A 26,012-nucleotide genomic window follows, 5' to 3' on the forward strand; every position below is an offset into this window, starting at 1 on the left:
CAACATGTTTTACTTCCTGAGTGCTGCTGGATTTGCTTTGCTTAACAGACTTTTACAGGAAGCGCTAAACTGTGCTTCTCTACAATTCTGTAGAGAAGCAAAAATCCATATTCTTACATTTTCTGACATTGCTAAGATTGACAGGTTACTGTTCTTGTTGACAGTAGCATTGTTTTTCAAGGATGTCAGCAGGGAGAACGTTTCATATTAAGGAAGCTGCCTAAGAATTCAGATTCTACTCAGGGCAGAGTCTGATCAGTCATGGGTGTCTAGTTGGTTGTTTGAGGTACTTTTATATGCTCATGAGACTGTAATGTTAAAAGTATTTGGCTGATCTTGAGTATCACCTGAAATGTAATTTTGCAATTGAAGTTTGGGGAAAAGTGAATACATATTAACTAAGTTTTCTTCCAGCAACACTGTGATGCTCATAAATGATAAGATTCAAAGAAAAGGAAGTCATGTTGCTTGGGCTACATTTTGTTCTTGATGGCGTCTCATTAATAGCTGAATGTTAATGTAAACTTCATAAAAACGTATGGAAAATATTTTAGTATCCCTGTATTGTACTAGTAGGTACGATTATATAAGTAGCTTTTGTAACTGCTTTAGACTACTAGTTAATCAGCTATTAACTAGTAGTAATAATATATTAAAATATATTTTCCCCTTCCTGCTCAAAAATGCTGGTAGTGTTTTTGGAACAAAGGAAATAGTGTGCATCACTGTATTAATGATATGATCCTATGTTGGTTGATATTACTTAGAGGTATATAACTTAGAATGTTTCATGAGAGAGGGCATTTTCTATAGTGAGATCACATATCAGATACTTTAGTGACATCTTCATTGTCTTCATGATGGTGGAAACCAAGCAACATCACTTTGTCACCAAATAATCAAATCAAAAGTTTCCTTCTGAGGGATTTGATATATACAAATGAGCCAAATGAAGCAATAAATAACTTATATTATTATTAAGCCAATAGAAGCCAATATTTTTGGTAGTGGTGCTACAAGATAAGCCCCATATCCTCTGCAGGTGCCACTCTGATACCCTTCCCCTAGCCAATATGTTGCTCTGCTCCCTTCCCTCTGTTCCTAGTCTTGTCTGTCACCATGTTGTCTGCTCTTTCCCTGATCCTGTGGATGATGCACAGAGGCCAGAAACAGGCATTAGTTTCTTGCCAGAAGAAAAGCCTTTCTCCCAGAAGAAAAAGAGAGCTCTACAGCTGTTCAAGGGCTTCTTTCTCGCAGAAGAGAACTGGCTCTTATGCAAGAAGTTTGATCAGTTACCTACAACGAAGATATCCCTCCTCCATATCTAACTTGAATGGCTGTCTGGTTCTCTCAGGATGGAGGACACTAAGCATCCCACTGTCCTCTGCTCCCCCTCCCACCCTCCAAGGGAGAGGGAGGGAGAGCATTGGGTCCCTGATAGCCTGCCCAGGGGCAAACTGTCAGGGGGACCGGTGGAGACCCTACAAGGGAAAATTCTCCCTCTTTTGCCACCAGTCAGCTGATTGGTGGGATGGCAGGATATTCTCCAAGGGCTTAAACCCCTCACGATCTGTTTGCAGCAGCTGTTGCTGTTCAGCAGTTGCCAACTACCAGTTGGCAGCCTGTCCCCTTCCCAGGCACAGGAGAGGGCAGACCGTCAATCATTGGACTTCCCTTAGGTTGGGACGTGGCCTACGGAGCAGTCCTCTCGTTAATACTGTCTGGAGAACTTGCTTGTGGAGCTTTCCAAGCTCCAGCTCCTGGGCTATTTTTCTATCAGTAAAAATTTCAGAGGAATTCTTACAGGTAGAAATGAGCTCCTGTGTGTGGCCAGAGCCTGCCCATGTTACTTGTGGCATGCATGCTGTGGGTTGGCCATCTCCTGAAATAATCAATTCTATTTCAACTACATCTGATACATCCACATAAGTTTGAGCACTTTTAGTATCATCTTAAAATATCTTTGTTTATCTGGATTTCCTTTGGATTTCATCTTCCAAGATGTAATGAATATGGGGTTGAAAACCACACACTTAAAGTAGAAGACTGTATTTAGATGAACATGATGACCTCACCCATATACTAGACCAAATTTGCAGTGATTTCACTGCAAGGTGTGTTGTGCAATAAATAATATCACTGGCTCAATCATGGCAACCTAAAATGAGAGACAGATACACAATTTGCCTATCTAGTCTGGAAGTACTCCCTGGTAGTACTGAATTATTCCCTAGATTTTGCTAGGGGACAGTCTACTTTTGAAATATATCATATTTAATAGGTATATATCTTCTTTTTCCCCATAACTTTTTTTTTAGCATCAGGATTCTGTCCCCCTCCTCCCACTGCTACTCTTCCCACATTTTCCTCTTAACTTTTCATCTAAACACTTCTGTTTACTATATTTGCCCAAATCCAGGACAGCTCTGAATTTAAGATGACCCCCAGTAATTAGATTGTATACATGGAAAAGTTATACATTTATAAAATGTCTAATTATTGGGGGTTGTCTTAAATTCCCCCACTGCTGCAGCAGGGCAAGAAATGGCAGGGTGGTACAAGTGATGGGGTTGGGTGGTGCTAGGCCCTGCAGCTACTGTCAGGCTGGGCTGGGACTGCAGCAACTATGTGCTTCCTGCCCCAGGTTGGAGCAGGGACAGAAGCCTGCTGGAACAAGGTGGATGAGGCTATGGAGAGGAAAGCAGAAGGGCAGAGGAAGTGAGGGGGCAGATCTGGGGGTGGGCAGCAGTTGCAGCTGTGACCCCGGGCCAAGGCCAGAGTCTGAGCTGCAGCAGGTACCTTTCCCCTCCCCACTTTGCCCCCACTGGCTTGTATCTGAATCCAGAACAAGGGGATTTTCTCCCCGCCATGTTAAATTAGGGGGGAAAGTTTCATCTTGGATTCAGGTAAATACAGTATATCCCATTATGCTATGTTAATAATTCCTGTCACCCTTCATGGTTATGATATTCTTTAGCTACTGTATTGGAATATAGTAAGAGTTGCAAACGCATTGTTTAAATTCTCTTTTTTTATAAAACAATCTGTGTTTAAACAATCTTCCTCATAAGCTAATTCTACAACTGAGTTCACTTGTTCTCTGAGTTTCCTCTTCTTTTATATATTCTTCTGGTATCAAGATACTTAGAACCAAATTCAATGTATCAGATGGTCTCAGAACCTAAAAAAAGCACTTTTATCCCAGGCGGCCACTGATCTATATAGAGTCTGAGCAAGTCCTTGCCTCACTCCACCACCACCATCCTTCTCAAAAGCCAAAAAACTAGACTCAGACATCCTCTGAGTGGTAATGTCAGCTGCCAATAGTCTCATAACCTTACAGAGCTTGCATCTTCAGATCCATTGATGATGCATAACTGCTAGAGAAAAAGGTGTCAGACAACGTAGTTGTCCATGACTCCAGTTTCTGGCCTTGACCTTGGCTCTTGCTTCCTGTCTTGTGGTTTGAAATATAGTATTCTCCTCTTAACTACTGAGGTGCATTGTGCATATAATAGGTTAAGCAGTAAGTATGCTCTACCACAAGGGAATCCAAAAGTGACACATCAGCAGCGGCACATCCAACTCTACATAAAAGGAAAAACAAGTCCCATACTTGGTGCAGTTGGGTCAAGACGGTATGAAACACCACTATTCACAACACAGAGGTGATTCTTCCTTCATTTCCCTCCCACAGTACGAAATTCCCATTACCTTTTACTTCCTTGAGCTAGCAACATAAAATATAATTGTTACCTGATTGTATTGCAGACTGTCTTTTAACTAGTTGTCTGTGCTTACCGCAGGTTATACTCTTATGTTATTTCATTCATTTTCTTGTCTGCAAGTCGGGCTTTGTGACTCCTGCACCCCTCCAGCTATTTCTCATGAATCTCTGCCTCCATAATTGCTGCCTCATTAAATGAATAGTATCTTGGTTTCTTTGCCTGGTGAGGTGTAAGAGAAAATCTTTTATGCAGACTAAACTTAATTTTAGACTGAATTTAACTGAAAGGATTCATGTTAAGCCACACATGAATTCCTTTTTTGTAGAGGGTAAGGTTATTAGCTAGCTTTGGGAAGCATAGGCTGCATGCAGGCTAATCACTTTGGTGCAATAAGACTCGCAGTACTTTGGAAAGCTTGGCCACTTGCTAAGCAGATTCTGTCTCTTTTTTTAAGGACATCAAAAATTAGAATGTTCTCTTCTTTCAAGAGTCCTCTGAGGATTAATTTGTTACAGATCTTGTGATTATGCTTTCATGCTTCAGTCAAAATATCTAAAAGTGAAAGCTCTGTATGTTAACATACTATCCTTCTTAACATCTTCCCAATTCATAAGGCATTTGTAAACCAAAGTAGAGGAAAATGCCAGAAAATTCTTCATAGTTTGCCCTTTTTTCTTTTCCTTTGCTCCTTATTTTTTTCTTTATCTAACATATTTGTTTAAAAAAAAATCATTAAGTTGTCATTTGAACTTAGTGATGCTTTTTGTTCAAATAATTTTAGCTTATCACTTCACTTACTGTTATAAGAAAATGTGATTGTGTTGGAAGAATAAAATATATTGCACTGATTTTATAATCTAATGAAAAGCTCTAATGCTGCTAGAGGCGCATGGTTTCGGTTAGCACTGTTGTCTGAAAGCCTTAACAGTTCATAGGTTCATTGTTAATATCTTAATGAAAAAGTACTTGTTAATTTTAGTAGTCTTTGGGGGATTTTGTCAAAGTATTTATATTTATGTAAAATACAAAGATTCAATACCAGTTGCTTTGTCCAGTTGATTCTGTCACTGGAATATCTATTAAGTACATCTATTACTACACCCCTTTTTCCCCCCTTCCCACTGCAGATCTAAATGACAGCATCTTTTTTATATTCTAACAATGAACTGAACTGACAGAAAATTGGCTTTTAACTGTTTAATGTTTACTGTTGAAATAAAGTAATTCTGGAAAGCTTTTTTTCTTTATATCTCTCCCAAACTGAACCTAATCTTTCTTAAGGCATTGAACAGTAACCGTAGCCCCTAAACACATGCACAGAACTCCCATTAGCTTTAATAAGAGATGTGCACACACTATGGATAGGCAAATATCTATAAAATCCTTAGGGGCTAACTAGGAGCTTAAATATTTCAACACATTTAGTTCATTTAGATCCTTACACATTGAAGGGTGACTCATCATGATTTGACTCTTGGGAATTATCAGAGCAGAAGCTAAACCCTTAGGTAATCAAGCCTTGCATCTAATTGCTCCTTCAATGAAAGGAAGAAAAATGTGCATATTATGCCTATTTTAGTCATGCAAGCTATATAGAAAGATGTTCTTGATGCTAAAGTTCTAAGTTCATTGAGAGAGTATAATGTTTAAAACATGCCTGTTTCATGGAAGCACCCATTATTCTGTTGATTTGTTAGTAGCAGTAGCTGGGGTGCAAGGTGAGAAAATGAATAGTGCATCTAGCCATAAGCACAGCCAGCACAGTTGTTCGTGGCAGAATTTGAGGTTTAAGTGTATAAACACGCAAGGCATTCTCAAACGTTAAGTAAACCCATTAATCCCAGAACGGTATATAAACATATCACAACAGCTGTGCATGTTTTGCAGCCGTTATCAAACAAATCACATTTTAAATTTATCCTAAAAGAATTAAAACTGATGTCTCTGTTAAATTACTTCATTTAGGAGATAGTGGACTAGATTCTGATCTCAATTCAGTGTGAATGGGGCATAAATCTATTAGTATTATTGAATCTACCAGGATTTAACTAATGTAATGGAGATCAGAATGTGGCCTTGTGAATAGAAGAGTATTAAGAATCCTAGTTGTATCTGGGCCAAATGTTCATTTTCCACCTAATAATGTAATATTTCTCAGCTGTTATATTAGTAGCAGGAATACTTACAGATAGCAAAGATATTTGTGACTTTTCTAAATAATACCCATGCCCTGGTATGCATTCCTTTGCTATTCACTTATCTGCCCATGCCTAGTAGGTCAAAATAAGGATTTATCACTGCTCTTTCAACTAAAGGTAGTCTGTCACATAGCCTGACTCTGGCACATCAGGAAGTCTTTCCAAAGAGGTCTCTTATTCTTGGTTAAAATATGAAGTATTACAATGGCAGCTGGGCTACTTCTATATTCTGACAAGTTTTGTCAGAACAAGGTATAATTCAGAGCACACCTCAGGACTTGAGGAACTATGAAGGTCCAGTAGAGAGATGAGATTACCAAGTGCTAATAAGCCTATCAGAGTCTGACCTAGCTTTATTTTTATATATATCTGTGAAATGGCTGTCAGGATATTGATAATCATTAAACTCAAAGACTTGGTATATAACCTTTGACTGAAAACTAATGCTATCTTTCTCCATGCAATCAGTGGTAAATGATTTGTTAAGCCTCTTGCCCCAAGTACAGTGATAGATAGATAGATACAGGCTGTGCAGGCCCCCCCCACGGGAAGGGCAGCAATGTGGCGGGACAAACAACAGCCCGAACAGGCAAAAACTCCTGTTTGGGGCAAGAGGCTTAACAAATCATTTACCACTGATTGCATGTAGAAAGATAGCAATAGTTTCCCGGCATATTTTATCCTGCACCCTCCATTCTCCGTGGGTGCCAGATAACAAAGCTTTTACTGTAGATAGATAGATATAATAGGTAATATGCTTTCTTTAATGACAGACTTCAATATATTCCCTCCAACTTGTTAAAAAGCTACTATTACAAGCATTACATAAGAGGTTTGAAATTTGTATAATTAATCTTGGAACATCTGAGACTCCAAGGGTCATCAAGAAGTCTTTTTCTAATTGAGGAACATATTCTGAATTTCTCTTTAATCAGCTGTTCATTCAGTCCTTACTTATGCAAACTACCACTGGAGTCAAAAGGAGTTTGATGAAGTAAAGACAACACAATCAGTCCTTTAAATATCTAGTTACATATTTGGCAGATACGTTAAAATTATCACGTTAAAATTAACCTGTTCTGAAATGTTTGTTTTTAAGCCTTTTGTGATCTTTGCCCCTCTGCCAACTATCTTATCCAATTTTTTTTCAGGTTTATCTTAAATCTTATTTTCTGGTTGTTTCTTCACTTTCTGGAAAAAGGGTAGTTTAATAGTTACATATTTATGTTTACTTTGTAGTTTTAAATTATGGCTTTCTGTTGACTTAATTTGGATGTCTTCCTAAGAGTACAAGGAATGCAGGAGGACAGGGGTCAAAAATCTGTCCTGTGGGCCAGATTCAGTCCATGGAACCCTATGATCCAGCCTGCAGTACTACCTGTCAGTCTTTGACCAGCACACATGCCACTTGCAGCCCATGCCAAACCCAGCCCCATGTGCTATGTGGAGTGCATGCCAGACTGGCCTCATGCACTGTGTGCAGGGCTAGTCTGGGACAGTCACAGCATGCAATGCCAGTGCTAGACCAACCTTGAGTGTTGGAACCTGCACGTGGAACTGGTCTCTGAGCCCAAGATAGTTTGCAAACAGGCACGTGCCTCTCACCCAGCTTGTGGGTCAGGATGAGTTTAATACCCCTGCATTAGGAGGACTGTGAACTAATATATTGCCTTTTGGATCTTTCAGTACTGAGAACATTCAAATAGAATTGCTTGAGCACAAGGTGTAGTCCTCGTCTCAAATTATTTAATGTTCCATTTTGACACACAGTTCCTATGCAATAAAAAATATTCAATTTTAATTGGATGGAAAACATTTTCACAGCTCTTCAAAGCAAAACCTGAACCCTGCATTCTATTTTTCACTTGTTTCTGCCCACTACCTTGGAGTATTAATATTAAGGAGTTTGAAGTCTACCATCTTTTCATAATGTCTAGATGTATGCAGTTCAAGCAGAGATGAATATTTCAGAACTTTCTATGTGCCAGGACCATATATGAGCAATCCAAACCTGGTTGTGCAGTTGTTCTTTTAATACATACTGCTGGCACAAATTCATCATTTTTATTACACCAGTCCTTGTTAAGAAGACCTAGTGCTAATAACTTTCCAAATGGGACCAAATTCAGACATGCTTACTGTCTGCCATTAGGATTTGTGTTTGGGACATGCCTTATGTATCAGCATTAACCCTTTGGAGACTAGGCATCCTTTTCCTCCACTGGCCCAGAAATCCTTACAAAATTAATGTTTTCTAGATAAGGGCAAGGTTCTATGGGTTAAATCTCTTGGGCAACAAATTATGACTTTTCTGTTTTAGTGTGTCTGGGTTTTTTTGTTTGCTTTGCACTGAATGTTTATAAATTTGTGGTAGAAGTCTGGACATTAATTATGCAATGTCACTTTTGCTAAGGCTACCACAGCCTTTCCTGCATGGCCTTCAGATGCACAACATCTAATTGTTGATTTCTTTACTCTACTTGAAACCCAGTGTTGTCCTTTTACATCCCTTATCACAAATTCCATTCTCTCCCTATCTTAAATTATTGTTGATTTTTTGTTTGCATTCAGATGAGTGAAGCCATTTGTTCCCCAGGGATAAGTAGCAGTGGTGCACTTTGTTTGACTTTTACATAAATGATCTACCAGCAACCACATCCCACAAGTTCATCTATGCTGATGACATTTGCTGCACCACTCAAGCCCCATCTTTCTGTACTCTGGACCCTGAACAAAGATGTGATAAAAATGGCAGACTATGATGCCACATGGCAGCTCATACTAAGTCCTGTTAAAACTGTATCCAGTGTATTTCATCTCTACAATGCCAGTGCCAAAAAAGAACTTATCATCTATATCAGGGTGGACAAAATAGAATGGCCTGGTGGGCCACAGGCGGGCCACATCCAGCCCACCAGGACATTCTATCTTGCCTGCAGGGCCCCTAAAAATTTAGAAAATTAATATTTATCTGCCCCTGATTCCTGTCAAAGATGAGGAGCCAGGGGAAGTAGGACTCAGGGGAAGTTCCGGCAGGCTTCTGCAACAGCAGGGCCTGCCCAGCTCCCCCCCTTCCCCCGCATGGGACCATGGGGCTGTTTGTGGTTGCACCAACACTGGAAATTCAGGTAAGAAGCAGGGGGAAGCAGGGAGGGACCACGGGGATTACCCCAGTCCTTGGGGTTGGGCTGGTTCCTGCTAAGCACCACAGTCTGGCCGTGCAGGCGGGAGCTGGCGGGCAGGTGGGAAAGCATCAGTGGGGGCAGGGGGTGTGGAAGCGAGTGATGTGCAGGAGTGCAGGGCCTGTGCCAGTCACCCAGGGCCCAGAGCAGGGTGGTAGGAGCCAGGCTGGGCTGCACCAGCAGGGAGAGTGGGGAGCTGGCCCGGCTCCATAGAGCCCCTGCTGGCCGGGACCATGCATTCCTGCTGCCCTACTCTGGCCCCGGGACACCAGTGCAGGTGCCAATGGCTCCTGTGTGCCTGCTCACTCCCAGTGCCTCCCCCCCAGTCCCGCGGTACAGGTGGGGAGCAGCACGCAACCCCGACCCTGCGCTTGCCCATGGGGAACAAGGTGGTGCTCAGTGCGGGGGGAAAAGCAGGCCCCTCCCACAGTTGGCACTTCCGGCTGCAGCTGCTCACAGCCCGCGCGGGGTTGTCCTGCCTGGCAGCAGTGGCAACGGACAGCAGGCACAGGCAGCCCCACTCAGGGTTGGAGCAGCTGCAGCATGGGGCGCCAGCCATGGCGAAGCGGGGTCTGCTTTTCCCCCGCGTTGAGCGCCAACTCCTAACCTGCCGCTGCTGCTAGCCTGGGTCCTGTACTGACTCTGGGTTCGCCCATCAGGGCCGAGCCATGGCAACAGAAGCTGCTGCTCAGTGTGGAGGAAAGTGCGCTCGCCGCCCCCCCCCCCCCCCCCCCCCCCGCTCACTGCAGTCAGGCAGTGCTTGCTGCGGCCACCCACCTGGGGCCTGCACCGTGCTATTCTGTGTTGCAGCTGCTTCACTGCTGCCTCTCTGCTGCCCAGCGGCTGCTCCACACAGCCACTACTGCCATGCTGGGCAGCACAGAGGCGGCAGTGAAGCAGCTGCACCACAGCCCAGCGTGGTACATGCTCTGGGTGGGTGGCCGCAGCAAACACTGCCCGGTGACACCGAGCAGCAGCAGCTTCTGGGGAACAAACTGGTGCTCAGTGTGGGGGGCCGGCGCCACATGCTGCAGCCGCTCCGAGCCTGTGTGGGTCTGCCTGTGCCTGCTCTCCATTGCCACTGCTGCCCCATGGGCAAATATCATTCCCCCACATGTCTGTTGACTGAATGACCCGAAAGTTGGTCAAAACCGTTCATGCTTCACCTTACATACCACTCTACGATGACCTGTTTAATCCACCCAACGCCTGCCTTCCTTCATGACACCCCTTATGGAGTAACCTCCCTGACCAGGATCTGTCTGCAGATGCTCTCTGGATCAAGGGATGGGAATCACAGGAAGTCACAAATAAGTTCCTTGTGACGAACCCACTTTTCAACTTGCTGGTTTTGAACAATCACAAAGAGAGTGGTCCCTGCTAAACAGGTTCAGGACAGGTGAAGCCCCTGTGCAGCCAACCGTCACTGTTGGAGCCTCAGTGCTAACCCATTGTGCACTTGTGGAGAGATACAAACAGTGCCGCCACACATTACCAAGGAATGTCCCCTCTACCAATCAAGATGTGGATTAGTAAGTTTGAACTCGGCTAGCGAAGAGGCCATTGGTTGGCTTTGTGGATTTACATTCACTAAATAAATAAATAAATAACCTTGTGCCAATGCTACTTGTCCCTGGGGAACACCCATGCCATGCGTGCTCTGGCATACAGCAGGTTACCCCAGGTAGGATAGAGGAGGCTGGGACCAGCAACTGTGCTGGCCACAACAGCCTTAACTGGGGTCCTGGGGGCCCTGGGGAGCTGCAGCTGGAAGCCTGGCCTGCAGCTGGAGTGTGGCTCTGACTGGCCAGGCTATGGTTTTGGGCTGTGCATGCTACCACCACATGCACTGCCCCACTTTTTTGCTGTATATTTTTTGACCCCATGATCTCCCACGGTCAGAAATACCTCTGTGCTGTGAGGTAGCAGCACAGGGCATGCCTACATGTGCGGTGTATGACACTGCAAACAGGTCTGCAACACCATGTACAGCACATCCACGTTCATCTGAATTTGCTCCTGTTTGGAAAGTTATTGGCACTAAGTCTTCTTAATAAGGACTGGTGAAATAAAAATGATGAATTTGTGCCAGCAAAATGTACTAAAAAAAGCAAATGCACACCCAGGTTTGGATTGCTCAAATATGGCCCTGGCATATAGAAAGTTCTAAAATATTCATCTCTGCTTGAACCTGCATACATCTAAATATTATGAAAAGACAGTAGACTTCAAACTTCTTAATATTGCAGCATTGCATGAGAACCTAAACAGGAATTGACTGGAAATTTAAACCAATAAATGAAATTACCAATGGATTCTGTCCCTATAAACAAAGATCCATATTAAATACTTTGAAATTCTACTTATTCTACAGCTCATTCATTGAAAGAATTATAAAAAAGGCATTTAAATTTCAACTTTCTGCGAACGTATGGGACTAGATCAGAAGTGAGCAATTATTTGGGCTAGAGGGCCACTTGACGAGTTTTGATGAGCTGTCAAAGGCTGCACATACATGCACTCTGGCCTCTCCCTTTCCCCTCCTTCAGCCAGCACCTGCTGTCCACATCAGCTGCGGGGGGGGGGAAGAGAGGGAGGGCCTGGGAATGGAGCCTGGCCATGGGCCTCTGTGCTGTCCTGCCGCACCATCAGGGTTCCTGGCACATTCACCCCCCGCCCCCCGCAGAAGCCCTGACAGTGGAGTAGGATGGGACAGCACAGTGGCCTGCAGCCAGGCTCCATACCCTACGGGCAGGTGCTGGATAAGCCAGGCTCTGGCCCCAGTTGCTGGCCCATGCACCCACCTAGCATGTGGTGGTCAGAGCCACCAGGGCCTGAGCTCAGCTTGCTGGGCAGGATGGGCTGCTTCCTCCTAACATCCCCCATCGTGCCAGTAGAGGCTAGAGCCACTGCCTGCGCCACACACCAGAGTGCAGCTTGTCCAGGGCTTGCCGTGTGGCACTGCCACCTATGCTGCCTGCCTATGGGCTGAATAGAATCAATTTGTGGTCCAGATCTGGCCAACGAGCTGTATTTTGCCCACCCCAGGCAGTTAATCACCATAGCCCCATAAGCCTCAGACAAAATGTCAGTTTACAGCAGCTGTGAATCTGTTCTCTCGAAATTCTTAATTTTGTGCATTTTTTAACTGCAGTTGGAGCCAGTATCTTTTCCAGTCCCTTGCAACCACTGTTAAAACCTTTATAGTTTTGCCTCATTTCCTAGAGTATATGAGAATAATAAAGAAATTAGGTAGAAAGGTTATTGCTGGTACCAAGAAACAAACAGGTCTGGACTGATGCAATGGGAACAAATAATAGTGGAAAGGACTGTTGATCATGTTTTAGATTGTAGCCAGTTGTAGAGTAGAGTTGGAAAAGAATCTTGTGGAGGAAGGAAGTACATGCGGAGTGGTGGTTATGAAGGCTTGGGGGGTGCTTTTATCTCTGATTCTTAGTACAGAAAAATGTAGGTTGTCTTCCCCTCTTTAGAACTGTTTTAGGTACTGGTTCACTATAGAGCATAAATGGATTTAGTGTAAGAAAAGTTTTAAGAAAGTAATTAAAAACAAACAAAAGAACCCATTTTCCAGATTATTTTCCCAGTATATTATTGATTATCACCCTTAATTTTGTATACTTCATACTATATGAGGGGGCAGGGGGCTGGACTCAATGATTTTCTGAGATCCCTTCTAGCCCTAATATCTATGAAATTTCTGAAATATATAATGTACACATACACTTCAGTCATGGGTTTGGTGGGGTTTATTCAACACCTAAAACAATGGCTTTCCTGATCCTCTCTGAGCTGTTAGGGTATTTATAGATGGGGGGGGGGGGGGGGATTTAATTAGTGCAGCTCTGAGAGCCCCATCAATTAAAGTGCCCAGAGCATCACGTGTATTAGCATCCCTGTGCTGAAGGATGGCAGCAGGGCACTTTGAACCCCACTTTGAAGTTTAAAGCACCCCATCACCATTTTTCAGCATGGGGACACTGATGCACATGACACTAGAGTCTGCTGGAGCATGGCAATTACAGCACATCGGAGCAGCCTGCCTGCACATGTATAGGAGCCCTTAGGTACTTGGTAGTAATCATTTAAAGCTGTGGGGAGCTTCCTATCACTATGAATTTTTAGTCCTTTTACATACCATACATGTACCACAGAAAATAAAGCAAGCCTAAGAGCTGCTCTGGTCCTCTTCAGGTTATCACTATACCCAAATGAGAATATTTTCTTGGTTAAACCCACATCTCCTGATTCAAGAACTTGCAAATCAAGTTGCTACATGTAAAGCATCAAATGCTGAAATGCAGATAAATCACATCCTCTGTTTTTATTTTTATCTTCCATTTCAGCAATGTACTTCAAGGATTCAAACAAATTTGTGAGCCTTAATCTCTCTGATAATGTCCTGATGACATCCCCTTCATAAATAATACATTTCCAAATGTTTTTTCTTATCAGTGTGTTCCTCATGAAAGTTAGACTTACAGCTGTGTTAATCTCAGGATTTTCTTTTGTTCCTGTCTTATAAGACACATCAGCTCCCTCCAGTCCTCTAGCAATACCCACTTATTAGTGAATTATCAGAGATCTTCACAAAATGCTTTAATATTTCTCTTGCTACTTGCCTTAAAATACTTCTGATAAAAAGGGACTTTCTGACTAGTATTTTGAATGTACAAATTTAGGAAGTGATGCCATATGTTTGTGGCAGGGCACCTTTGGTACCTGCCACTTTAAGGGCAGAAAACAGGTATCAGCCAAGTGCCTGATGAGGACAGCCATTTTGAACCCAGGGATAAAAGCTGGGCTGCAGTTTGCTGCAGGGGGAAGAAGTTAAGATCAGGCTGAGAGGCTGCTCTGGCTAGAGTCAGGAGGTAAGGGCAGGGGCAGTGGGGTGGAGGTGTCTTGTTGTCATGGATAAGATGTAAAACTCCACCCTGCCAGGGAAGAGTGGTCTGGTGGGGCTCCTAGTGGTGTGTGAGCCCCCATGAAATGCCAGGCCAGTTACCTCCCCGGTGAAAGGCGGGTTGGGGTGCCTTATAACCCCAGTCCCACATCCCTGGTGGTGTTGTAATGAGCAGGGGGAGCACAGGGTTCATTAAGGAGCCCTGAGGCAGAGCTCAGGCTAGAGGAGGGACCTGGGGCCAGGCCCAGGTGGTAGGGTTAAGCCTGGGGGCATGAGTCAGACTCTTTGAGAGAGGTGATGAGTAGAGAGATCCTGAGTGAGAGGGGTGACAAAGAGAGCGGCCCTGTGAGTGTGAGTGAGTGAGGAGGCCCAGTGAGGGCATAGTGGCCTGGCAAGGGGCTAGGAGTGAAATAGGCGTACAGTCTTACAATTGCTCAGTCAATGCTCAGGTGAGGGTAGCGGGACATAATGAACAGACTGCACCGGGGTTGACTGAGGAGAGGAGAGCTAAACCCGAAGCCAGGTGAGGCTGGGCAGAATGTGTGGGGCCCCTGAGAGAGGCTGGACAAGAGCCAATGGAGTAAATGTGACCCTGGTGAGAGAGGGATGGCATGAGAGTGGCCCTCTGGGCTGCAAAAAAGGGTCACAATTGTGTGCCCAGTTTGCTCTGGCCATAGGCCGGAGAAGTAACACCAGAGTAACATCTGTGAGGCATGGGACCTGTGGAGGGGAGGTCGGAGTGGGTATTAGGCCCTTGTCAGCAGGGCAAGTAATGGGTAGCCTCCCACCTTAGTAACAACTCTCATATTTTTCCACCAAGGCGTGGCAGAAAAGCAAGGAGGGTGGTTACCCCGGGAGCAGAGTGGCTGGTGAAGACCTGATGAGGAGGCCATCCTGTTACAGTTTATAAGACTTTTTGCCTTGTGTTGCGGTAAACTTGAACTATTTAATGATGCCTTTTTTAGTTTTCAGACAAACAACTTTGGTCATACAAATGTAGTTTTAGGTGCCAAGTCCAAAGCTGATAAGTATTCATATCACGAACATTTACAAACTCTATGACAGCTTGGAACTGTGTAGGTATACAGACTAAGATGCTTCTTCAAGACTAAAGAATTGTTTATGTAATGCATGAATCTGAAATGATCTAAGCATGTTCTAATAATTTAGTGTTGCACCTTTCATGGCAACGAAATGTCAACTGTGAACCTTGTGTCATAGCAAATGCCTTGCAAGGCATAAAGCTGCCAAAAGAATACACATTATTGCAGCCCTCCTAGGAAAAGTCTTTCTGGCAGTTGACAGTTTTCAAGAGCTTCTAATTTCATTGGAGAATATCACACCAATCCAGCAGGCTCACTTGTTGGAAGCTCTGCTGTCTGAAAAAAACCCAGAGTTAATTTAGAAGCCAGCAGATTCCAGGACAACTGATGCCATGTAGGAATCTGCTTACCAAATGTGAATGCTAAAGCAACTACTTACCTGGAATGAATTCGCTTAAAATGAAAAGATGTGTTGAGAAAAACTTGGAGAGAGTGCGTCTCACATCATGAGTCAGTGTTGTTGCCTCTTAAAAAAAAAAAAAAAAAAAAAAAAAAAAAAAAAAAAAAAGGCAGTGAAAAAGTAAATCTATTCACTGCTGCTTCTATGTTGGTCTTCATGTAAGAAAAATTATGTATTTTGGAAAACTTGATAAACTATTTAGTTACAGGAGGTAGGTGCATCTTACATACTAAATGGTATCACTCAAAATATATTACAGCATGCATATGCTTTATTTTTATTTATTAAAAAGGTTTAAATAATCTTTGGAGTCTAGCACCAACCATGTTGTTATCTTTGTCAGCACCTGTACAATATGGTGATTTTTGTCTGTTCCCTAAAATGTCGGGGTTCTTAAATGGAGACTGAGTTTATTAATTTTAAGTAGCTGGGAATGTTAAGTAGTTTCCCATCCTTTGAAAATGGAGAGTTGTATAAAAATGTTGTTTTTTTGGAGTGAGCCATGATGTCTCAAACTTACAGATTCTGTCTGTGCTTTTGCCAGATGGCTCTGCCTCAGTTGACTGACTTGCAATTGTAGTAGAAAAGAAATAGCATTCTTCATATTGCTGTATTTACTGTCTCATTAATTTTACTTTTCCAGAGATTTTCCCATATTTGGAAGCCATTATGATTAAATTTTGTGCTTTGTGGAGAATTTCAACTAACCAGTCACAGCCTTCCATGACGTTAGAAGAATAAAACTACAGTTTAAGTCTGGTAAAAGTGCAGCTAGTCTTTTTGTAATCATGAAATTTGAATTGTCCTATGGGCTCCCTCATTTTATTATTTCCAGTTTGAATTAGCTGGTTGGTCTCTTACAAAATTGGGGACTTATTTAATCAACTTGAAGCCTCATACAGCAGATAGTTATTTGTGTCTCCATATTATTAAATATGCACTTAGTTGTACTGTCACAAAATTTTGTTTTACTTTATTACACCTATAATGAATTGGGATCCATACTGTGTTTATATACACACTCATCTTGACCTTTTATTCAGTGGTGCTCCTGGAGTTGGAATAACATTATTAGTTTGAGGGAATGCCACAGCCATTTGTCACTGAGCAAAGCCTTACAAAGGTATCTCGAATGAATTATATACAAGTCTATTATATATCATTTAGAAATTTTTTGAAAGTAGCCAAACAACACCTCATGTATTACTGTAAAGAACAAAAAGCCTATCGTACTAAAAATGTGTTAACTTTTAAAACAGTGGTTCTCAGCCTATTTGGACTAGAGGTGTACTACCCCTTAGTAACTTTTGTGAATTGAGTAGTACTCAGTTTCAGAAGTTAATTTATACATTATAGTACTTACCTCCCTGCAGAGGGGCTGGGCAAGCCGGATGGAGATTGGTCAGGTAAAGACAAGCCTGAGTCTGCTCTTTATGCTCATCTCCTCGCGCCTTGCAGCACTCTTCAAAAGGGATCTCACGGCATCCCATTGTGCCTCAGCATTCTAGTTGAGAATCACTGTTTTAGAGGGGTTTTGTTGTGAGAAATGCCTTCAAGCAAACCTCCCCTCCGCCTCCCGATACTTAATTTTGTTTTATTTGCTTTCTTCCCCTTACAATCATTTGGTTCTCTAATTTTATAGTAACACAATCCAAGCATGAGGACATGAAAAAAAATTAAGCTGAGGCACTCCGATATCTTAGTTCAGCATCTTCACTGGAGAAGAGAATGACTCATAGCAGGGTTGGTTTTCAGTTCCTTTAAGTTCTGTGGAAACTATTAACTCTGTGGAAACTATTACTGCTCAAAAAAATAAATGAAATCAGTGCTTCTCACCTGAATATATATGAGTACCTGAGGCACTAACCACACAAAATGGACTTGACATCCTTTAATTTGCAATAGAAATCCTGCCTTAGCTTTGGAGCATGGGTTACGTTGTGTGTAGTTACATTTGTAGGTTGGGGATATAGTGTTTTTGTGGGGGTATTATTTGGAAACTGCTCTTTCCCCAAACACGCAAAGTTAGAACGTTGTGTGCATCACACTTTTTAGATGGTCATTAAGCCTCTGTACAATAAATCATTCTCCTGAGGGTTTTTTTCCTTCTACTAAAGAGGGCACAAAAGCAGTTGTTGCATTGAGTTCTTCATCAATAAAGCAGAGGTAACAGTACCACTTACAAGCAGTTTCCTTCTCCCTTTCTGGCCTCATTCTATCAATAATTCTAATAGGGTTGACTACTAGCAGCTACTAAAGTTGAGTATCGCAAACCTCACTGGTTTCTGGAATGGATTTCTATATTTGTTTTGTCTAGGTATTGGCTAGGAGTCTTCAAATGCTGAATGATCCAATATTGGATATGCTGTATTATACAATTGGTTAAGTCAGACTTTAAGTATAGACTTGTATCTGTCAGAATTGAAGGGACTTTCAGTAGGTCGGTTTGGCTGACTTCTACATAAATGAGAGACTGATTTAATTACTCTGAAGCCATCTTTAAGCATCTGCCTATGCACTATGTGGCTCTATTTAGTTTTTCTCATTTTGGTTATTATATTCAGAAATGTGACTGCAGTGCTTACAGACAGATATGAGCCAGTTTTAAACTCTCTAACTTGGCAGCGATACCAACAGAGTCATGACAAAACAAGGCTCATTGTGAGCTACTTATCTGAGTGTTTACCCATCTTTTTGGGTGACTTTTGCAGTCAGCATTGTGGACTTTTTTTTTTTATTAAAAGGAAAAAATTGGAGTAATAGCATAAATAACCAGTCTACCAGTTTGTGGGCTTCTGCCTTAAATTATGTGTGGCATTTTCCAAACAGCCAAGCCAAAAAAAAAGTAGTTGTAGAGTTGGACCAGAATCTTCCAAGTTTGGAAAACCGATTCCTTCATTAACATTTAAATAAGTGACTTTTTTTTGAGAATTATCTTCACAGCCTACATTAAAAAAAGACATGGCAAATATCAACAAAAAACAAAAAGTTGGGTAAGAGGCAAGTTTTTGACAAGATTGTGCCATTGCTTAAGTGAGGGCTGTCAAACTTCTAACCCTCTGGGGGCTGTATGACACACTGGTCCCACCTGGCATGGTGTGCAGATACTCTCCTCCCCCCACCATCACTGGGCCACATGGGTGATGAACTTGATACCTCCACCCCACCTGGACATAGCCCCAGACTCACGTTCAGCTTGCCACACTGTTGGACTGCCCTGGCTTAGGTAGTTGTGTATGCATCTTTAAGTCTTAATTGATACTGATCACTCATTATTTGTAGCCAAGGGAAAAGCTTAAGTCTCTGTAAGTAGCTGGGAGGACCAGAGCGGATAACACTTTTCTGGAATACTCATTTTTGTTCTCTCTGATGTATCTTTAGGTAAAAGGCCATAAACGCAAACATTGCAGAATGCAAATAGGCATTGCTCAAGTGCTAGTCTAAAATAAAATCCATGAAGCAGAAAAACAAATACAGCATGTGGATAGAATGCAAAAGACATACCTTTAGCAAAATTTAGTGGCTGCCTTTGTGAGATGAACTAGATCTTTTTGTGTAAACTTCATGTTTCTTGCTATGGCATTTCAACGGGTGTGCTTTCTGGATTCTGCGGAATAGTGCCTCAAAACATCTGGTTTTCTTTCTTTAATTCCTCCTAATCCTCTCTTTGATTAAATACATCATACTGTAGTTGTAACATGTCAGGGAAGTGCAGCAAAAATTAAATGTACTTCATGTGCTTGCTCTTTAGACTTTTAAATATCTGCTTTCTCCAGTAAACTTGCTGGTGAAGTAAACTCGTGTTTGTAAAATTGGCAAATTCATGGATAAAACCAATACTTACAGCACTTTTATATGAAAGTAAGATAAAATCAATTGAAAATAACTGAGCTATTAGGATAAGTAACATGGTAAATTTTTGCTGGTGGTTTTTTTGGGGGGGGAGGCGGTGGGGAGGTTGCTTTGAGACAGATAAAAAAAAGACTTCAAATTTCTAACAGTTGAAATGAGGGATCAGCATCTGGAGACCAGAATTTTTAGGAGCTAGCATTCAGATTGCCAGGGACCTAGTACCACTTCCTCCTCCATGACAGTGCAGTGCAAAGTTTAGTGATAATGGGGTGTTGTACATGACAGTGCAAGAACAGTAACTGTGTCTTAGAGGAACAATAGAACCTGGAGCAGTAGCAGCAGAATAGAAATTAACTTTGGTAAATCAGCAAATAGTCAATGTTAACTTGGGTAACGTCAGTTAGTATCCATCTCAGTGGAGAGAAATTAAAAATGAACCTGAGCTTTTATTGTTGTCTTTGAAAAAACAGGAAAATTAAAGTGTTTTTAGTAAATGCAGCTAATTTCCACCAGCTTTAATTTTTAAATAAATTCCCATCTTTAAAATAAAATATTTCAGTGGAGTTCAAATAAGTTACAAACAATTGATATATTATGATTGTAAATATATGTCTTATTTAAGGTGATCCTGATTGTTCCAAGTCAAAACTCGAAACAAACTGAACAAGAGAGGAGCACAACCCTACACCCCCTTCTTTGCCCCCTACAGGCTTACCCCTGGAATGAGCCACAGGACAATAGGTGTAAACATCTGTAGGATCCAAGAATCAAAGGTTTTTCTCCCTAGAGACATGTTCCTTTCTGATATATCTTTACTTTGTGCATGTATTATTGTAACAAATAGCTGTGTATCCACATGTGCACAACAATTTGACTAGCTAAAAGGTGAACAGAACTCACTGCAATAATATTGATCTGTTGGCCGGATTAGTGAGGTCTCCATTAAAATAAAATTAAAATAATTAAAATAAAAACTGTAGTTGATGTCTTGAGCAAATATTATTATTTGTGATATTAAGATGTTAAAAGGAAAAGACATTTAAAATGCCACTTAATTTGTTTCATTTATATAGTTTTATGAATCTGTGCAGGCTAATTGGATACTTTTCGAAAAGGGTAATCGCACAAAAAGTGGAAACAAAACCCAAATATTGTTCATGGTTGACATTGTTTCATAGAAGTTGTAGCCTAAAGTGTCTATTTCTTGGATTGTGATATAGTTCCTCATTCAAGGGTAAATTCCATCTTGGAATGTATAGTAATTGACCCATGCTCATTTATGCCAGGGTCAAATTTGGAGCTTCTTGATTAGAAATTGTTAGATTCCTGTTTCTTCAGTTTGCAACATGTCATTTAAAAATGTAATTAATTGGGGGAGATTAAAGGTTTGAAGAAGCATTAACGTACAGTCTAGTTCACTGTTGTGTGTTCTCTACCCCTACTATATAGTCCTCAACCAGGAAGCATGTAGGAAAACGTTACCATTTCTTGGTTCTCAGTTTTGCTGTGCCAGTCAGTCCAGTGTCTTTACAACTTGAATGCTCTTGTTGCATTCCATTTACCATTGTTGTGATACAATTCTGCAGCAAGCAGTCTTTTTCTCATGATAATGTCTTAGCAATGGTACCCACTCTCAGCAGTCTTGAGCAAAGGTGACAGTGATTCATTTTGTAGTGTGCAGGTTGTACAGAACAAGTTTAACAAGCCAGTGAATTTAAAAACAGTCACATTAATCTGTCAGGATTAACATTGCAAATAGTGTTGAAGTAGGCTGTTAAAAAGGAGTCAAGTACTCTGATAGAAATTTAGTGGGTTTTATCCTCCCCTGTTTTTAAGAATGGAGTGCTATCTTGCTGTTATTCCTGTTAAGAGCATATAGTTCTTTGTTGCATGGTTGGAAATACTGATTGCAGTCTTGGTTTTTGTTTAAGTTACTTGTTTTAAATCAGTGAACAATCAGATTTTATTTTTACTCATGTACACATGCGGAGTATGTTCTTTCAAAATATTTCTCTTTTCCAGGTATGAAATAGGTTATTTGAAATTTGGTCTTACTGGCTAACCAATTTTCTTGCACTCTTTGAATGCCTTACTCTTCCATGGTCATTATATGTAATATATCCCTATATAACATGTATACTTACCAGGGGGTGTGGTGGGGGGGAGAGAGAGATTTAGCAGTGATCTGGCAAAGAGCTAGATGAATGAAAAACTGTCAGTACCTGTACAAGAAACATTCCTTCATTCCTTTTGCTTACCCAGACACCTTAGAAACTAGATTTTATGCTATGAGGTACCTAGTACATGTCTACCAGAAATGTACAAAGTTACAGTAATTGTAGCATGCTACCTGACTTTAGTAATGTTACCATTTCAATAGTATTTTACCACCGTGCATGTGGAATTTAATAATCTGTTCTGATCCAGAGCATTGGAAGTAGAAATATATGGACTGGTTTTCTGTGAACACCGTTTTTCATGCTTTGTTTTGCAGTTGCTGCTAATTTACAGAAGATAGTAGAGGATCCCAGGGCCTTGAAAACATTGACGTTTAAGTTGGTAAGTAAAATATTCTTAGTGACAAAATAGCGCACACAAATAAATTACACATTGTAAGCTTTTTAAACTCTAGGTACTTTGTTCTTGACTCTGCTGTATCTACATTAACTTTTTAAGAATTTAAAGGAGTATACCATGTAAAAGAGTTAACTGTTCACTGTCTCTAGTTAAGCAGAAGAAGCAATGGAGGAAAACACTGCTTTGAATGGTTGAGCTTGTGGTGCTTGTGATCCCTCATATACACACAACAACCATTCTGGGTTGCTGGTGATACCAGTTGGCTGAGGAGACTTGAACTGGGGTCATTTTACTTCTTGTCTTGTTGAGCTACTGTGTTCTACAATTTTGAAACTTCTGTTCTATACTTGGGGAAAATTGATGAAGTCTATCCCTCAGTGCAGTGTTTTGGAAATTATCCAGAAGTGTCCATTTGAGAGATGATATAAGTCTCAGAATACATTGATATATAACCATGGTTGAAAGGACAAACCCACACAGGGACATAGGTTTGTCAGTGTGGTCCTACATCAGAAAAATAAGGATTCTGTGCAGGTACACAACAGTGTGGCAGGGTAAAATGAGAACCAGTCTGTCCTCTTGGCAGTATTTTCACTGAAGGGCTGGGTCCTTAAGTCAAAAACAGCCATTTTCTGTTCTCTTTCAGTATGTCTGAACATTTTCTAAATTAATCTTTTCTGTGGAGAGGGGTTCTTCAAGTCATTGGAGAGGGAGTGAGCAAACACTAAAAGGCAATTGTATCAAGGTTCATTGTGATTTGGGGCTCTCGCGGAACAGCTCACGTGAAAGCCTAAAAACCAAGTAACCCTTTAACTCCAGATATCAAATTACCTTAACAGGGCCTAATGTACAGTACACGTTTTAATGACATACTTATTCTAGTGAATAATGAATATGGTTTTTTGTCATGGCAGGTTTTTTTATTGCACGTTACTATTTTGATGGATAAATTGTTTGGCGGGTAAGTGGGCATTTGAGAGAGGAAAAGCCTATAGATGCCTAAAGTTCTTTTGGAATAATAAAACGTAGAAAATTGGGCCTAGCCAAAGTGCTGTAAACCCAAAACTCACACACTGAAGAAACTAAAACTCTCTGGTAGTGTCTCCCATCTCCCCTGCCACATCGCCTTGGGTGCTGGGAACCAGCAGAGAGGAACCAGCCAGAGATTCCAGACAGGTCCAAGGCAAGGACCTTCTGATGTTCGGAAGTATTCTACAGCTTTTGACTGAACTTTCTCTGCCCTGTGCTGATGGACTATTTGTAGGGACATACCTAAATTACAGTGAAACAAAGGGATTTTTGTGAGCTGCTCACAGCCTGCAGAGCCAATTTCGTGATCTTTTTTCAGTGAGACACCCCTACCAAAAAATTTAGTAACACTAACTAATGCTAACCTTGATAGAAACAATTCATATTAGTCGTTAGATGCTAGCATGCAGCATCCATCAGCAGTTGCATTTGACATCCTGTGTCTCTGTGGTGTGAACACATGTCCATACACTGAGATCGCACGTTCTGTATCCACTGAATTTGTTGGCAGTGTTTGAGATGTGGAAAGTGGTATAGATTTGGAAAATGAAAAACAATCAGAAACAGATTCCCAAAACGGTCACAGTCAAAGGCATCCAGCGCTCTTTGATAAAGTCCACGTAAGCAGCATGTTCCTTGTTGTGCACTTTCTGCCATTCAGGGATTGATTTCAGTAGCTGAGGGTCAAAACTCAAAAAAGGCACCTGATTGGGGCCAAAAATGTGAACAGCGCTAAAAAAGGAGGAAGCTGGTTGTTTAAACCATGGTGGTAGTGACCGATCGTACTTGTAATACTGATTCAACTTCACAGCTATTGCCTGGAACAGTTCTTGTCTCTGCTGGTTTTCACATTGACAGCTTGTGTGATGCCATGTCTATGACCCAGCTTATTAAATCCATCAGTTTGTTGTGTGCTTGGTGGATCAAAGCCTGCCAACTTTCAAATCACATTAGTAGCTCCATGAACCGGGTGGCATTTTCAGCAAACTTTACTTGGTCTTCAGTGTTGTCCTGTCTTAAGAGATTGCACAGTTTAAGCATGCATTGTGTTCCAGGTGTGATTTCAAGCTTCTCGCACACAAGTTGCTGGTAGTATTTCATATTCTTTGCGTGGTAACTAACTGCATTAAACCATGAATTCCACCTTGTAAGTACTGGCTCTGATGAAAGTGACACAGCTGCATGTAGATCCCTGGTTTGATTGGTGATGGACTCCCTATATCAAAGGTTATGGCCTGGACCAATGTTTGACTGCTTTTTAAAAAGAGGAAACCAGACTAGTCACATCAGGAAAACATATGCACCAGATGTCACTTACCAAAGAAAGAATATGTGCATTACAAGTGACATGAATTGTCTCATGAATTCCATGGAACACCTTAGAGAATTTTTTGCATATATACATTGCATTATCAGACAGAAATGCTGAGATCTGGTTAAATTCTAAACCATAGTTTACAACAGCCTTCGCTACAGCTTGTGCCATGGTAGAAAAATTGACAGACGCAAGGCGAAACTGTTGTGTTTGACAAACAGGCAGGTCGCAGTCTGTCCAGCTTCCCAAGTACAAATAAAATGTGCAGAACATGGTTATCTTGGACATCTGTTGTTTCATATGCTACAATTGAGACTGATTCATATTCTGCCAATGCAGATTTTGTAGACTGAACGTGCGAAGCAATTACTCCTGGTAGATAATCTTGGTGAAGCTTGTTTGCACATGGGAAACTGCCAGGATTTGGTGTGTGGCTGTTCAAGTACTCCCTTAATTTAGGATTATCAATTTTCTCCAGAGGAATGTTGGCAGCTGTGAATGCCTCCACTAGCATGAATGCAGCCTCTCTTCTTGTCAGACTGCTTTCAGTGGTTCTTTTAAAGATTGAGGACATGGTTGCTTGTTTCTAGCTCTGACCTTCAGCTTCTGCAGCAGCCTTTCACTTTATATGTGATTTGAACTCTAAATGCCAATCAGTGATGTTTTCCTCGCCACATCCAGAGTCATGTTGCACAACGAACAAAACAATTTCCCACCATCTGCATGTAGGGTTCCTACAGGGAATTTGCCTTATGCAATCCTGAGCTGAAATGTATTTAGCTTTCTTGGATTTCTTTTCACTTCTCATCTTTAGACTACAGCATTGCTGCAGCGTTGCATCTGGCTTCTTAAAAGATGGTGCTGAAACCCTTTTGCTTTCCTGACGGGTGCCTTTACTGAGTCAATCTCACTAGCTCAGCCTCTCAGTAGCTCTCAAACTACGTGCTCTATGGGTGCAGGGATTACTGTGCTTTCTTTGAGTTCCAGTGAGCTTTTATTTTGGGGGGACACAAAATCACAGGAAACAGCATTTTTTGCAGTGATCACAGAATACTGTTTGCTCTCCTCTTCCATCCCCCCCCCCCCAAGTCTTCGTCTCAGCTTTACTCTCTCTCTCTGCCTACCCCTCTTATCCATTTTTCTTTTAGTTTTTTCAACTTGGTTTATTTCCTCCCTTATCCTGCCACCAATCATGGAACTAATCCACTGCTTGGTGCTGTCGCATTCACTTTCTTCCATGGTCTTTTCCATCCCACACCCAGGCTCTGTCTTGTACATTTAAATTGCAGGTTGTTTACAGTTTGGACTCCTTGCTACTCTAAGCAATAACAGGCTGCACTCTTGTTGATCCTTAGGTGGTGGTACAGTGGTAAATGTTGTTATTAATATGGATTTTAACTTTATCTTGAAAAGACTAAGCTCAGGTTTGCAGGTGTTGATGTGCTATATTTGTTTTTCTTTACTACCAAAATTAAGTAGAAACATTCGCATACCCAAAGCTGTTGAATGTAAATACTAGGCTGCTGCCAATTAACTTTCTAGTTTTAGCATCCTTAGTTGAGTATAATTTAGCTGCTTTATATAACGTTAAAGTAAGTGTCTGCTAGATACGAGGACCTCCAAAAGAGTTTTGTTTATCAAAGAGGCTGCCTTCTGTCAGGCTACAGAGAAAATTTGTAGAAAAAGGAAGGATCCAATTGGTTGCCT

The 26,012-nt window shown here is 41.5% G+C and overlaps 1 protein-coding gene across 5 annotated transcripts in view; it reads left to right on the forward strand.

The window, feature by feature from the left end:
- The window catches only part of STK39 (serine/threonine kinase 39), a 211,122-nt gene that overhangs the window by 178,567 nt on the left and 6,543 nt on the right, over window positions 1-26,012 (forward strand). For all 5 annotated transcript variants that reach the window (XM_019480504.2, XM_059727307.1, XM_059727308.1 and 2 more), the window contains one exon: window positions 21,879-21,943. In XM_019480504.2, the coding sequence (XP_019336049.2) occupies window positions 21,879-21,943 (65 nt within the window). The remainder of the gene's footprint in view (window positions 1-21,878; window positions 21,944-26,012) is intronic.

Source organism: Alligator mississippiensis, chromosome 4 (genome assembly GCF_030867095.1).
Source record: "Alligator mississippiensis isolate rAllMis1 chromosome 4, rAllMis1, whole genome shotgun sequence".
In the NCBI taxonomy this organism is placed as follows: Eukaryota; Metazoa; Chordata; order Crocodylia; family Alligatoridae; genus Alligator; species Alligator mississippiensis.